Here is a 16282-nt window from a genome sequence, read left to right as displayed (position 1 = left end):
ACACTGAGCTGACAGTCATGCCCTTGTCACCTGAGCCATTGAGGGACCCTAGCAAGGACTGAAGGCAGAGGAGGGTCTCTACTCCCCCCCAGGGATTGTCCTTTGCTGTGTCCCTCAGGACCTGCCGCCCTAGCTTTGCTCCCCTGAAGCCTGCTGTCCTGGGACAGAGAGAGCCCCCTGCAAGGACCCCGCCCACTCAGACGCGCCCCGCACTTCACGCGTGGGTGGCCCTGGGCGGGGGACGGCGACTGCCTTACCTTGTACATGTTGCACAGCCCAGGCTGGCTGCGGGCATAAGAGGGCAGAGGGCTCCTGCTCTGCTTTAGCCAGGGTACCTGCCGAGGACACAGAGTGGACGGCGTGAGTCCTGCGTGGGCACCGCTTGCAGAGCCCCACAGTCCTCCAGCAAATCTCCTCTAGGACGGGCCTGGAAGGACCCCAGGTGGGGCAGAGAGGGTAGGGAAGGCAGGACTAAAGGGCGAGTGGTCAGCAGAGAGGGCACATGGGGGTAGAGAGGGTGGATCCAGGAGAGGTGACCGGGAGGACGGCAGGGCAGGGCCAGGGAAAAGGAGCAAGAGGAAGGATTTAGGGAGAAGTCCCTTCTTCCAGAGTCTGTTTTATGGCCCTACTCCAAACTATGTGGCCAAACAGCCTCTCGTTATGACAGGTGCGGCTGCTAGGCTTCTCGGGGCACAAGGAAGGGAAGCGCTTTCCACCCGGGCACAGGGCCAGGGCTCTTGCAGGCCTGATGGACAACTCCCACACTCGGTTTTGTTGTGGAGCCTTATTCATCTTCCCGTGCAGCACTATCTTAGCTTCTGTATTGGATTTACAAGTAGGGCTGTTCCTGCTCCATGGGTACCTGCGGTCACCGTGTGGCCTCTCAAGCCATCTGCAGAGCCCCAGGAAGTGTCTGCAGAGCAGCAGGTGCTGGGGCTGACACTCGCTTGCGGAGCTCTTCCTTGACGTTGGTGACGCCCAGGGACTGAGCCCACGTGGGAGCTCCGTGTGCCTGAGCAGGAGCCGCATGTTAACCTCAGCTCTGCACCCTGCACCCTGCCAGGCAGCCCTGGTCCTGCTCTCCCAGTACACCAGCACTCTCCTCATTCCATCCGTCACAGGAGACTCTGCCCCTTCATGCAGTTCAGGTGACGTGGTTGAAAGAGTGATATTATAGGGCCAAGTTAAAGGTAGGACGTGTCTATTTTTTGACTATCTACAACAAAATGGAAAAAGAGAGAGAGAGAAGTAGAGAGAGGGACTGACTTGGGGTGGTCAAGCAATGAAGTCCGTGTGACAGGCTTCGGGAGACTCAGTGCGCTGTGACAGATGAAGTGGATCCCTGGTAAGCTGGTTAGTAGTCACGTGGGATGACACCCCGTGACCCAGGGCTTTGCCATGCAGAGGCAAACCTGTGATGACCGTGTCTCATGGACGGTTCTCCCACCTGCACGTGAGGAGGGGCTATCTCCACAGCAGCAAGATCATCAGTGACTTTGACCCATGATGCAGGGCCCTAGAGTGCGGAATCTGGGTGCATTTGAGAGCAGGCCTGCTCACCAGGCCTGTGGCAGTTACTGTCTTGCTATGACTCGAGAGACCCCATAAGGAGTGACCCCTCAGCTGCAGAGGTGCAGGTTAAGTCCATGCTGTCAAGGTGGTCAGTTAATGTCCTTCTTGGTGAAGAAGACTGCCACCGTTGGGCTCTTCCACCTAGCTCTGGTGGGCTGGTGTGGAGCCCCTCTCCCGTCACACCCAGACTTCTGGGGGCCCCTGGCTGTCTGTCCATGCACAGGGAAGTCAGATGGCTGGGCTGGAGGCTAAGTGCAGCTCTGAGAAAGGACACCTCAGGGACAGCTTATAGGAATGCAACCTGTAACCCTGGCCTTGTCAGCAAACTGACCTCCTGGCAGGACACAGAGGGACAGCAAGCCTCTTTCCAGCTCTCTGCACCTGTGTGGAGTGGGGTGCAATCTGACCAGAAGACAGTACCTGCAGGAGACAGACTGACTGACTGGGGGACAAGAGATTCCGTAGCCTGAGACGTGCCCCAGGCTGAAGCAGGCCGGCAAGGCTGCCTTGGGAGAAAGTGCGGTGAACCATGCTAGGGGCTGCTGAAGGCAGCACGTTCTTAGTTGTCTTTTCCCTCCCCTCTTTCTATTTTGTATGAAGGAGGATATTTCAGAACACTTAGAATTCTGGTGATAGACATGAGAGGACATCTTGAATCTGGCAGACTTCTCCAGGTCTTATCCTAAGCCAGTTCTTGGTGACCTCCTCGGAGCCGTGCTTGTCCCTGTGAGGACTCACCCCCTCAGCTGTCCAGCGAGCTCCCACTGACCATCCACTTCCTGTTACTCAACGGCTCTCACTTCACCCAAAGAAGAAGCAGTGATGGAGAAATGTAGGCCGTGGAGAGGGACGATTAAAGGAGGGCAGGGCTAGGGCAAGGGCCCTGGGGGGACATGTCACCCAGATGAATGGCAGGCCACCTCAGAAGTAATTCAGTGTCTTTGCTTTCGCTTCTAACTTATCAGCCCTCCAAGTTTCCCCGTATGCACGAGGCACCAAGCTGGAGAAGAGGCAGCCACCTCTGACTGTCACCTGGAACATGTCCCCGGGGTGCACAACATGGCCACTGTAGGCCTACTTAGTGCCCAGGCATCCTAACCTCTGCAGGAGGGCGCATTGAGAGAGACAGTGGAACAGCGGAACAGGAACTGTTGACAAGGAAGACGACCCCACCTGCCCCAGAGAGAGAAGACGGCCTCCTTGGGTCAAAGCACAGGAGCGAGACGCTGTGGCCTTCGGGTTCAGAAGCCACAGGAGCCCACTGCTCCGACTTACCTGCACGCTGTGTCACGAGGCCATGGAAATACCAGAGGCAAAGTGCAATTAATTGGGTAGGGACACCAAAAGAGACACTTAAAAAGTCCATTTGCAATTCATGCACCGTCATTGGTGTGTTAAACTGTTTAATGTCATAAAAATGCAGAAATATACATAAAGCAGAAGTTCATAACAAAATAAAAAAAAAATCAAGTCATAATACAACCACAGGGAGGCAATCGTCATTAAATACACAAATGCAGCATACAAATGTATCACTTATACAGAGGGCGCGGCAAGATCACTGCCAAGACAGGTCCACCCGGTCCCCACTGTCCCCCATTTAGGTAGCACTGAATGATTGTGGCCGGGAGACAGAAGGGCACAGGTGCAGCTGGTAACTGAGCTGGAGACACCTGTGATCAGTGACTTCAAGAGGAACTGCTGTCCAGAATCTCAGACCGTGCTGGTTTGGGTGTAGGAACGGACACACCAGCATGTCCAGGATTGCTCCAGAGGCTCTCCGGCCAGAACATGGCCTCAGTGAGCGCTCAGAGGAGGGCTCCATCTTGGGAGGCGGCTGGCACACACCATCGGGGGTGCCATGCAGGGACCTGTGTCCTTCATGTCACCTTAAATATGATGCTCTGGTAAGACCACAGGCATGTCTGTGAGATTAAGGTGTGGAGATAACAGTGAACTTACTGTAATGTGGCCTCTAGAACTGAAATGCTATGAGTCAGGAACAAAGATGCTGGTTATCTAAGACTCATTAATAGCACTGAATGACAGTGGTTATCCTATATTGTCACAATTAGAGGCACAGGAGCAATCTGGATGCTAAATGATGAAATGCTGAGACTAGGAGGTTATAAGCGGAGCTTTTAAAGTAAGATAAATAGAGGAAATCGGGAAGGCCATCAGTACCGAGGCTTTAAAACCCTTCAAGTGAGATGCTGTGGAGAAAGGGCTCGCTCTGTTCTGTTGTTCTTGTGTGAGAATTATGTGGGAGTTGACCACGTGTCCAGCTTAGCTACTCTGTGAAACTGGGCCTCCCCTAGGTGAGAAGCAAGAGTGCCCAGAGCTGGTGTTGCTGGGCACTGGCTCTTATGCCCATAGCCTCAGGGGTCGGTGCTGGCCCAGGTGAGAGGCGAAGGGACAGGGCAGGTACAGTCCAGTCTTTTTCCTGAAGGCCCACCATTCTCCATGAGGCCCCAGATTCCAGGGGGACTAAGGAGCCTGCCCCTTGAAGGGAACAACACGTCCCCCTTTCTTTCCTCACAACAAAGGAGAATGTCCTTTGTAAATGCACTTTCATTATGGCTCTCAAAAGAATATGCCTCTTCAGGGATTTTCTAAAGCGCTTTTCTGAATGTCAGCTCTGGCTGCACAAAGACTGGGTGTTGTGAGTGCATTCCGGGGCCTGGGGGTGGCAGCTGCCTTGTGGCACCACAGGGCCCACGTGACTCAGGGGAAGGAGGACAGGAGGCTCTGGGGATAGGCGGCCCCTTCACGTGGTACTCAGGGCTGCATCTAGAGTCTTGCTGGATTCTACCATGAAAAACCTACTCTAAACAGACGGCAGGATAAGCAGATTCCCAAGGGACGTGCGTGACCCAGGTGGTGGTCTTCAGCACCCCAGGTACACTAGATGCTTATTTTAGGAATGGAAGTGGAGAAATGAACTCCCATCAGGAAAGACAGGAAGCAGGCTCACGAGTCTCTTCTCCGCGAGTTTCCTAAGTCTATTTATTCAAAGACCTTCCTAGCATATGAGAGCAGAGCCCTCCTGGTTTACAAATGGGGCAAAATAAAAATAGAAACTAAAAGAAATTAAAAAAAATCACTCCATAGCAGCCCATACCAATAAATACCCCAGACTTCTGGGGCGATAGCGGGTCGTTGCTGGGTGTAGGCTGTGTAAAGTTTGCATCTCCACGATTTGTTAACAAAGAGCCCACAATAAAATAGTGGAGCTGGACAGGCATTGCTGACACCCACTGCTTGCCTCCCAGCGTTCCCTGAGGATGCACCTCTGGCCTGTGTTTGGAACAAGCAGTTTATGATCACATGTAAATACCAATGGATTTTTTGGGGTATTCAAAGAAAAGGATATTAATTTAAAATTTTTGTTTATTCAAAATAGTAGTGAAATAATTGTTGTCTCAATTTTTAAAAAAATAATCATTTAAAAATTGCTTTTACTTTTAAAAATTCTTTTTCCCCCCCAGGGTCCTTGATAATCAAGATACATTATTTGCAAAGACATTGGCTGCTTCTGAGCCTAGAACCTTTTCTTTGAAATACTGAAAAGCACAAGAGATTTAAAACAATGAAGGGTATAATTATGCATGAAGAAAGAAAAACATCTTTGGAAATGTAGCTCTACTTTGACAGATACGCATGCTTTCAAGGTTTTGTTTGAAATTAAAGCCATTGCCACTGAAATAAAGCTTATTTTAGAACATATGCTGGCCAGCTATTTAATCCTTTGTGCACAGATTGAACACATTCTCCCTGCTGCTCCAGTTGAGCAGAATAGTTGACGTTTTCAACTGGACTGCTTATATGTGGCTGCCTCAAATAACAGCTGGACTTCCCTAGGCAGCCAGGACCCCCAACAGCTGGGGTGTCTGCAGAGCTGTGCTTGAAAGAGCACCCATATTAAAACAAGGCAGATGACTGAGATTTCCCCAGGGTGAGGGGGCACTGACAAGAAAATGTCTACAAACACGGACAGTGAAGGATGCCCACAGAAGGCCAACCTATCAAGACTTAAGACACAGCAAGAGTTATTTGTAAGCAAGTCATGGCAAGTGTCAGAACCAGACAGCTCAGAGCAGATGACAGGTATGGCCTCCCGGAAGGCCAGTGTGCTTGGATGTGCACAGAGAAGGTGCCACTGGCATCTGTGTTCATCCTTGACAACTCACTTTGACATCTGTCACCGTGAGAAATGTGGCTGAAGACTAAGCTCTAACACCCCAGGGTTCCGAATTGCCTGGGGTGCTTGGAGGGCACCTCCCAGGATGGGACCTCTGTGCCACACTTTGTTCACGAGCCTCTTGCATCCCCAAAGGCTTCAGGACAAGCATGATACACAAGCAGAAAGATCTTACAGCTGCCGTGAGAATACCCAATAGCAGGGGGCTTTTCTGTAATACCTCTCTGGCCCCCAGTTACCCAACTCTCCCCAACTGTGACATCTGAATGCCTCTTGAGGTCCACTCTTAGTGGAAACCTCAACCACAGGCCAGTCCATGCAACCCGCTTCAGAGCCAGCTGGGAACCGAACCACCAGGGAGGGTTTTTCCTTGTGAGACGTTTTAAACCACAGAACATTTGCTTTTAAATAATGAAACTCCCAAGGTTTGATATTCAAATCAATGAAATCACAAAATAATAGACTGTTGATTCACAGACATTGGTTTGTCACTCCACCCATTCCAAACAACAATCCAAACAAAAGAGAAAGTTTGCTCACAGCGAACTGAAATGCAAGGAGTTTGTTCAAAAGGCCTCAATCACATCATTGTTGAAAGCAAGGAAGCGGCAGCACTGACTCCAGGAAAAATAAACATGACCCAAGGAAACCCCAAAGTGCAGCCCAGAGGCCAACCAGCCAAGCCCCAAGCACAGGGCACGAGACCAAGAACGCGGCCCTCTGCAAGGCCCTGTCCCGGGCACCCGAGTCCCACAAGGCAGAAGGTCCTGGCACTCCTGAGCCAGACCCCGGGCACAGTCCCTTGTAAGTAGGGAGATAGGGGGAGTCACATGAAAACAGCCCAGGGGGCCCCAAGGTCGTTCCCGGGACCCCCAAGCTCTTTCAGCCAAGACAAGCACCTTAGATACTCAGGGTGGTCAGCGCCTCCTCCACTGGCCCAGGTCACCTGCTGACCTTCCCTTTCCTTTTTCCAGTTAAACTACAGCTCCTCTACTCCGCAGAGCTCACCTTGCCCCGTTTGGGCGCACCCCTGTCACCACCAAAGAAGCGCCCGATGGAGTCAAGGATGCCCGTGTCTCTGTGCTTCGGGAGGAAGCCATGCCTGGCATGGTCCATGGTACTTGCTGTGGCCAGGTACTTGGATCCGTGTCTCTGAGAGGGTCTCTTCTGTGACGCCATCACATCCAGGCTCTCGGAAGCTGCTGCAGTGTCTTCTTGGATGGTCTGGAGCTCGTCCGACTCCGAGGGCCTGTCTTTGAAGGTGTTGTCCTCCCTCCCCGGGGCATCTCGGGAAAAGAGGCGGATCAAGTGGGGGCGGTTTCCTCGGTCAGCTGGGTGGGCATCCTGCCAGGCATTCTTTGGGTCCACTGTGCGCTTGGAGTCTGTCACCGCCGCGTCCTCAGACGAGGGCCCATTGTCCTGGCTCGCATCTGCCTCTCCTGCAAACAACAGTGAGATATGAATACGGGCCTGTGCTAAGCCAAGCCTGGGACAAAGCCGCTTTCTTCCAGGGGTCTTGAACTAGCTGTCTCCTATAAAACCCAGAGCATGTGCACTGCCCGTGAACCCACATGGCAGCCACAGACTGCCTCTGGCAGAGACCAGCCTGCACCGAGCTCCTTGGGCAGCTCTGGTTTTGCAGGAGGCCCTGGGGTTACCTGGTGGCTCATGGTTTGGCACCTGGATAAGACATACCAGTGCTCCCTAGCGAGGTGTCTGAGCAGGCACAGCAGTCATGTCAGAACTGCCCCCAGCACTGTGCACAGCACCTGGAGAGCCCAGGAGTGCAGGCACCCGACAGGACGTTTGTCGTCTCCAAGGCCACAGGTGCAGAAGCTCAGCAGGCTGGGAGCTTCTGTTTGACAAAAGGTGTTTTTAATGTTCTTGGTAAAAATGGAACTTCCCACATCTTTTGCAATTCATGCCTTTAAGAAACGGGGCATTTAGAAGTTTTCCATTCCCAGATTCCACAGGAGGCCTCTAGCATTAGAGAACTGCTTATTCAGGACATTTTGATTGGCTTCTCTTCTGTAAGCAGCAACAATTAGAATGTTCGATGTGGGAACGGGCTATTTCATGATGCATGCCACCATCTCATAGCTTTCAACAAAAAATAGCCATTTCTCTCAAGAATGGAATGAATCTTTTTTGCTCTCAAGTTATTGTGAATTAGTGAATCATTTTGTTAATCCCCCAACTTACTACTTACCTGGACTAAATGTGAATTCACCTACACCTTCCTATAATACCATCTATTCCATGGACTCATCCACTGAAGTTACTCAACTCATCATTCATTCACTCACCCACCTATTCATCCTCCCATCCATCCTTCCATCCATCCACCCACCCATCCATCCATCCATCCATCCATCATCCAAATACTCACTCACCTGTTCATTCATTTATTCATCCATCCACCCATCTACTACTGATAGTTCCCAACTCATCTACTCACTCATTCATCCTCCATTCACTTATCCACCTGTCCATCCATCCATCCACCCATCATTTATTGAGCACCTAAAAACTGTAATGCATTGCTCTAGATGTTTCCGTTACAGTGATAAATAAGACATGGTCCTTGTCCTCATGAAGTTTATTTTTCTTTCTTTCTTTATTTTTAGTTGTAGATGGACACAATACCTTTATTTTGTTTTATTTATCTTTATTTGGTGCTGAGGATTGAAACCACATGTGAGGCAAGCGCTCTACTGCTGAGCCCCAGCCCCAACTCTGAAGTTTACATTTTGGTGGGGGAATCAGATGAAAATATATGTTTCAAATTGGATGGTGTCCCCTACAGTGACTTGTCCATGTCCTCACTCTCCTACCCACGAGTGTGACTTTATTTGGAAATAGTCGTTGCCGATCTAATTCAATAAAGATGAGGTCATACTGTAACTGATGACTGGTGGCCTTTAGAGAGGGCAATTTGAGCACAGAGACCCTGATGCACAGGAGAGAAGTGTGGACTGAGTTGCACAGCCACAGCCATGGACGCCAAGGAACACCGGCACCGCGCAAAGGTATGACTGCCCCTGAGCCTGCAGACACCTTGGTGGGGGACTTTCGGCCTCTACCCTTGGAGAGAATGAATTCCTGCTGTTGTACACCCGGGCTTCCTGCTGCCTCGTCTGCAGCTCCTGCAGAATCTCCACAGAGCAAGCCATGGCTTCACAGCAGTAGAGCTGCTGGTCTCCCAGGCTGCTGACCTCAAGGGACTGTGTAAGAAAAATGGCACACGGGGCCACCAGGACTGACTCCAAGGCACTAGCCACTCCCGCAAGGGCTCTGGGGCTAACCACCATGACCGGCCTGTCTATTGCCTGAGCAGGGACCCATTCTCCTTCTCTGCTCAGGTCTCATTTGGGGCCAGGAAGAGGACAGGCCATCAGCTCTGGGGAGAGTAGCCCGCGAGGGCCGGGAGTCTGTTTCCTATGTACATTGTGGAAGTTTGTATAACTGTAACACATACTCCCTCTGGAAACCAATGTGTGCATAATGTATCTATACCAAAGGAAAAGGACTTCACGCTCTTTCCTCAGAGTCACATGGGTTGAGAAACTGCCCCATGATATTGGCCATATGGTTGATAAAGCTGGTCAGTGCCACAGATATAGGACCTGTTTCTCCAGCAGAGTCACTCCCATCATCAATGATCAATGTTTGCCAATGACAGAGTGTAAGGCCAAGGAGAAACCTGGGATCCCTGTGGTCTTATCCAAGACCCTAAGATAGTATGTAGAGCTGTCAGGAGTGTCCGCGCTGGCCACACCAGACGCCTTTGACCGAGGCCCCCGAGTCAGGAGGAGTGTGGGAAGACAGGGCGGGTGGGTGCAGCTCTCCTTCAGGACCACTGGCTGAATTCAACTACACGAGAACATAACACAGTTCACCACATAGTTCTAAATGCACCATTGCACTGTGATGTTTGAGAAAGCAACATAAAGAACACTGGGGTTGGTACAAAGCTGGGGCCTCTGTAGGGACGCCGTGCTGATTTATTGGTTGCAGGAGCAGCAGAAGTAACTAAAGGGCCTGCTCTTGTAGCTGAGCTTCATCCTCCGTGGCTGATATAAATTAATGCAAATGTGAAAGGAAAACAACAGCTATATTGTGCACAATTAAATGCATTAACCAAACACAAGAGCATCTGAATACTAATGTTTTTACAACAGTTGGGCTTTGTGTCCCTGAACACAGTTATTTGTGAGGCACAGAGAAGCCATTTATTTCCCAAAGTAGTTTCTCCCAGCGGTTAGAAGTGTGATGTGAAGTCTAAATCTGTGGACGTGCAACGGTTTTGGTGGGACAAGTAGCGTTGAGATGCCTCGTTTAGATTTTACTTATGGAACAGAGCATTTATCACAAAAACCAGTGGAACATGCAGATCTGATTTTACCAGAAGAGGTGCTCCCATTTCCCGTATGATTGACCAAATCCTACAATTACAGGAAAACTTCTTTAAAGAAGAACACGCCCCAGTCCTCAGCTAGGAGGACCCCAGCTGGGGGAGAGTCCTGGCCTTCAGCAGGGCCACAGGAGAGGCTGAGCCCATGGGGACCTAGGCCAGTTCTCGGTGCTTCTCGACAGACCACACCTTCGTCCTTCCTGCCGTTGGCCGCCTGTGCTGGGCTTCTGCTGCAGCAGGGTGGCGGCTCCCTGCCCTCAGGTTCCCTTCAGCCATCAACAGCTGGGAGGTCCCCTCAGGCTTTGCAGGGGAAGGCTGCAGCGCGGCGCCTGGCCCCCTTGCCCATCCAGGACAGGCTCCTCCTGTTCTTCCCTGGTTCTCACCAGTGTCAGCATGGGCCATGCCAGCCAAAGCCCATTATGGCCTGTGTCCTGGCCCTGTGCTGGCCCATCCTGGGCAGCCTGACCACACCCCTCTGGACGTGCCTTATCCTGCGGTCAGTGCTGCAGTGACTGCTGTTTCCTTAGAGTGGCTCCCGGTTTGCTCACCTATTCTCCCTGGTTCGGTGACTGCCTCTCTGGGGACAGGAGCAATGTGATCCAGCTGTGACCACCCAGCACACTGCTGGGACCCTAATGGAAGCTCAGCAGGTACTTACTGTTGGTAGTGGAAGATGCTGGTGCTTCCTGGAGCCTTCTCCAAAAGGAAGTAAAATGGGCCCAGGTTCTCTTCCAGAAGAGCTTGGAGATCGGCTGGTGGCAGTTAATTTGTGGTTTTATTTATGTTCATTTTTAAGTGAGAATGTCTCCTAAATCTTGAGTCTCTATACCTGTAGTCTAAAACGCCCTGGTTTGACAATGCACTTCAGCTGTGTGATTCTTTATGTCCACGCAGAGCCTTTGTGACACTCTAGACAAGACGATTCAGCAAAGCTCTGCAGCATCAGCCAAGGAACCAGCCACGCCCCTTCTCAAACCTCAAACCTGAATGCAGCGTCTGAACTCGTCGCTCCTTTGGGAAATGATCCGTGGAGTGGCACAGACTTCCACAAGGCCTTTAGTACACATGTGCCGAGCCATCTGTCAGGAGCAAACCAGCCCAAAGCAAAAGAAACGGGTGTGGCAAGGACCAGGGGTCTGCAGAGGATGCCAGGGAAGGGCCCCTGAGGCTGACCTCTGTCCTCTGGTAGCCTGCGATGTCCTTGGGCAAGTCTGAGCCATGAGAGCCTGTGTTTGTGCATGGGAAGGTAGGTGTAGCTACATTCTAATCTCTTAAAGTCCCTCTCAGAAACAGCACACTACCGTCTGGCTTGTCGTTTTCATCCAGTGTCCCCTGTAGCTGCTGCTGTCCACAGAAAGTGAGAGAAATCCTCGTGGGGTGCTTCTCTGCCTTTCCAACGACCTGTGAAGCAGGCGGCTCTGTTGGCCCTTTCATCCACCTGTGGAAACCGAGACCTGGCAAAGCCACACAGGGCTGATGCTACTCCTGTCCTCTCCACGTCTGGAAACTGTGGGCCACTGCTCCCTGTGGTCGCCTCACACCTGGCCCTTCTGCACCCTGAACTGGCCTGAACCGGAGCAAGGCTTTGCACCTCAGGGTAAAAGTAGCTGCAGACAAGTGACAGCCACACATTCCAGATGACAGCTACATGAGGGTGGCCAGGAGGCAAAGGCAGTCACCAGTCTTGACAGGAGAGCTCATCCAGTGTCCCCTGTAGCTGGCCAACAGCAGAAAGCCTGTGTGCACTCTGTGGCCTGTGCACACAGACACCTGCTTGCCGGCCTCCCTGCCCCTCTGGTTACAGTTTACAGTGCTGTCCTTGGCAGAATCCACAAGTGACGTTCAACCCAGTGCCAGCTCAGGAACCCCACACATTCTGTCCCGACAGTCTGTCCACCCGACATTTCCCTGGAGTCATCTGGAAACACCCCACAATAACTCCAGGGCTTGTTTAGAACTGCCACTCAGCCATCAGCTTGCTATGGCCAGAAAGTGACATAAATGAACCACTCACAGGACAATCTCCAGTGAAGTCGTGGTGACACAATGAATTCCGTCCCATATTCAAATACTTTTTTTTTAATGTAGAGCGTATTTCTTATTCTCTATTCAGTCGTCTCCATAGGAATCGCAGCCCTGAATGGCTTTCATGAAAGCCAAGTGGGTGTGCGTGTGTGTGTGGGTGTGTGTGTGCGTGAGTGTGTGTGTGTGAGTGTGTGGGTGTGGGTGTGGGTGTGTGTGAGTGTGGTGCAGGTTCCTGGGCACACCCAGGCCTAGCAGGGCAGAATTCGTGCTGCCTGGTTGATGGCAGGCGGGGTGCAGTGGCAAAGGTCCTCTGTTCCCGGGATAACCAGGCCCCTTCCATTGCGCAGGGCAGCCCAGAGCCGTCCCGAGGGCGGGCCTTGCGGGGAGGCTGCAGCTGCGGAGACACCAGAGCCTCTGCCTCCTCCTGGTCAGTCTGCAGGCCTTCTGTCCGGCAGGCCATGCTGCCCCCTCTTCAGGGCTGCTGCCCACCTGTCACACATGACGGGGGCCTGAACTTGGGGCCTTTCCACCTGAGGGCCTGTGGGCAGTGGCTCTCACCTCCTGGAGGAGGAGTGTGAGGCCACAGGGGGCCAGGTCCTGCACGCTGTGGGGCAGGTCCCACCGTCCCGCCTGGGTTTGCAGTTTTGTGCCAACTTCTCGAGGTTTTCAGGCCCACAGGAATACGAACTGTCCTTTAACACCGGAGCACGCCTGTACTGCTGGCCAAGCCAGACGACCCGGTGTGGAAACCTCCCTGGATGAGACTTGTGTGGCCACATTTAACTGTAGCAGGGCTTCTGCAGAGAGATGTGACACTGTCGCTTTTCTTCTGTGGTTAGAGATCAGACATCAGGCCTGGATCATCCAGATTCAACGTCAGGAGCAAAGTCCAGTGAGACTTCACATTCAGGGCCAGTCAGGCTTCAGCAAGTGGAGGGCACTTCACTGCTCAGGGACCTGCGGTTTTCTGCAGGTGAACTCTGCAGACATGCGGCAGGGGCTCAGCCTACAGGACGGTCACCTTGACTGGTCCACTTACATGCACATTCTCGTCCAAATGGGGCTCTCAGACCCACAAAGTAGCAAGAACTCAGGAAATGGACAAGGGGCCTCCACACTGCTCCTCAGGGCCAGCCAAGAATAGATCTATAACTACCACACCAGTCCTGTGACCTGCGTGTGTGTGTGTGTCTATATATATACAGAGAGAGAGAGAGAGAGAGAGAGAGAGAGAGAGAGAGAGAGAGAGAGAGAGAAAGAGACTCTCTCGGGATAAGGCTGAGGGATGAATAGAGCTTCACGAAGGTCACATTAGGGGTCACTTCTGACCTGCCTGCCAGAAGATGCATCTGCCACACGGCCTTCTGGGGGCCACCAAGCTGGAGGTGGCCAAATCAGACCTGCCAGTGACTCTGGGCAGGCTGGGGCTGGGGAAAGCCTGAGGAAGCCTCAGGTCTCGCTTGGAGGGGACATCCGGCTTGCACTGCCTGGCCCTCGGGGAACATTCCAAGCCCCAGAGACCACAGGGAAGCTTCTGGGACTAGCACTTCTCATTTTTCTGCAGGTCACTAAAGAAATTCCTCAGTGGGTCTCTTGGAAACCACTTTCCACACATATTGTCTCCCATGTGACATCCTCAGATATTTTGACAGAAATAAAATTAGTTTGGAGGGATCAGTCTAAAAACAGACGCATGGCTTTCTCCCCGGCTTTTCATCTGTTTGGGTGGCGCATCTAAGTTTACAGTCTTGAGTACATTTCAGTTAGTTTGGGTGTTTTGAGTTCCCGTAAAATCACCACGCACACAGCACATGATTGCACGGACACACACACAGTCACAACTAAACTGACTTGATGGGTCTCCACCCGAGAATCAGGGCCCCCAGGTTCACGTCCACATGACTTCCTTTTGGGAGAGCTGACCCACAGTGCCCAGATGCCAGTTCAGCCTTCCCACAAGAGTCCACCCCAAGTGACCTTCCTGGTCATCTTCTTTGGGCCTTGGGTCCAGATGCCTGTCTAAGGAGATCTTGGAGTTCATTGAGTTAACACAGAAGTGACAAGACACTCGGCCTCCCAGAAGCTCAGCCAAGAGTTAGCAGGCTCAGGGGGTAGGAGGTCTCACTGCTGTCTGTCCCTTACTTCCCAGTTGGGCGACTTGCCACACGGTGCCCTCCAGGGAGACCTGAGGGCAGGTGGCACTGTTTGCATGGGGACCTGGTGTGGAAGGCACTCTGGATAGCGCAGCCTCCTCTGAGGTCAGCAGACCTTCACAAGGTACTGGACGCGGAGTGGCTTTCTTTGCAGATCCACACATAATGGTGGAATCCAGAGGTGCTGAGTGGCCATGTTGGGTGGGTATTCTGAAACACTCTCGCTTGCATTGATTCAAAATCTTGTCATCTAGCTTACAGCCTCTTTAGAGAGTATTCCCCAAAGAAATCCACATATCCCAACATGCCAGAATATGCCAATCTCCATCACTGTTCAGGGTAATCCCTAGGTGTGACTTAAAGAAGCCACATGGAGTAAGTCAAGAATTTTTAATGATTTGGTGTTTTTAAGCTCAGGCTTTTAAAACGTTCTGTTCTTTCCTATTTCTCATCAGATAGTGTTAAAGATACCCTCTGACCTATGCCACAGGGTGACCCTATGTCAGGTCTCCCTCACGGGGACCAGTTGTCATGGCCAAGAAAGAATCTGTGCCTCCCAAGGTCAAACCCTTCAACATAGTGCCTGAGCAGAAGAGGGGGGCTCTCAGGAGACGCAGATATAGCTTCAGGGAGCTAAAGAAAAGTTATCAATACTCCAACCATTGCAAAAGAGAGCCTATTTTTTAAAAAAATCAAGAGAAAGTGATGTTTCCTATGAGCTAAGAAAACCAAGATGAGAATCCAGCAGGCTTCCCTGAAGTCAGGCAGTGACCTTCTACGGTCTCCCTAAACTTCAACTCCCAATTTGCTTCTGTTGGTGGGAAGATGCTGCTTAGAATTTTGCCTGCGACAGCTTTGCAGATAAGCAAATGAACCCCAGAGCCTGTGAGCACACCCCACCTGCCCCGGGTGTTCCTGGCATGGCCAGGGCCTGCAGCCCCTCAGTGACGCTCCGGATACCGGCTCCCTTCTGCAGACACGGCCTCGTACTCCCCCATTGCATAGGTTTCAGAAAAATACCAAGGAAAGCTAAAGAAGAAAGAAGTGGAGATGTTCCTTCTGCTCAGAGCCATGGCCTGGGGATTCTCGTTTTCAAGGGTGGTATGAACAGGTCACCCCCCAGTTGGAGAGAAATTGTAGGTCCCTCTCCTTTAAAGAAGGTGTCCTATGTGCTGGGAGGCATTATGTGGCAGAAGAGCTTCTGGCCCCACTTTCTTGATTAGCTGTAGAAGAAGGAAACACTCCAGTCCCAAGTAGACCACTGTCCCTGACTCTGTGGCGATTGTCTGGTGTGTGGCTCTGCTGACCCAATGGGCTGAGGTGACATGTCTAGTGCCCGGGTCATGACACCGAGTGTCTCCTGTGTTGCCTCCTGTGTGCCCTGTGATCTCACCTCTGGGCGCTGGCCTGAGGCTCTTGCCTCCTGTAAGGACACTGCTGGCCTGGGCAGCAGGGTTATGTGCCCTGGGGCACCTGTGTGCCTCCAGCCGCCTGCTCCCTTGGGACGGAGCCAGCCTGCAGAGGAGCTGTGGAATTTGGGCGTGTGGGCCAGGGCTGAGAGAACCCTTCTCATCTGTGGAATACTTCTGCCGCTGGATGCTGCGCTCAGGGTCACCAGGGAGGGCCCAGGAAACAAAAGCGCCATGGTGTGGCCTGCGGACTTGCTATGGCAGAAATTCTGCATCTATGAGAAGCATGTGGCCGCCCGCCCGGCTACCCGCAGAGACTCCTGTAAAACATTTCCACAAGCAAATCTTATCAACCCACCCATCTCACAGCAAGGCCTCCTTTGTGTGCCCAAAACTTATAGTTTTTATTTGCTCTAAATAGCTCATCCGGGGACCCTCCCACTGCAGGGAAGGGGTCACAGGAGAGGCGGTCAGTGTGCCCAGGGAGCTTCGGGCAAGGGCCAGAACA

The 16282-nt window shown here is 52.1% G+C and overlaps 1 protein-coding gene across 4 annotated transcripts in view; it reads right to left on the bottom strand.

Annotated features, from left to right (window-relative positions):
• The window catches only part of Mbp (myelin basic protein), an 84211-nt gene that overhangs the window by 24157 nt on the left and 43772 nt on the right, over nucleotides 1–16282 (bottom strand). For 2 of the 4 annotated variants that reach the window (XM_076836794.2, XM_076836795.2), the window contains exons 3-4: nucleotides 6782–7212; nucleotides 258–335 (exon numbers count right to left, since the gene is read on the bottom strand). In XM_076836794.2, coding sequence (XP_076692909.2) covers nucleotides 258–335; nucleotides 6782–7212 — 509 coding nt within the window. The remainder of the gene's footprint in view (nucleotides 1–257; nucleotides 336–6781; nucleotides 7213–16282) is intronic. The other 2 variants (XM_076836796.2, XM_076836797.2) reach the window with 1 other exon arrangement.

Source organism: Callospermophilus lateralis, chromosome 17 (genome assembly GCF_048772815.1).
Source record: "Callospermophilus lateralis isolate mCalLat2 chromosome 17, mCalLat2.hap1, whole genome shotgun sequence".
In the NCBI taxonomy this organism is placed as follows: Eukaryota; Metazoa; Chordata; class Mammalia; order Rodentia; family Sciuridae; genus Callospermophilus; species Callospermophilus lateralis.
This window is presented reverse-complemented; position numbering and strand designations above follow the sequence as displayed.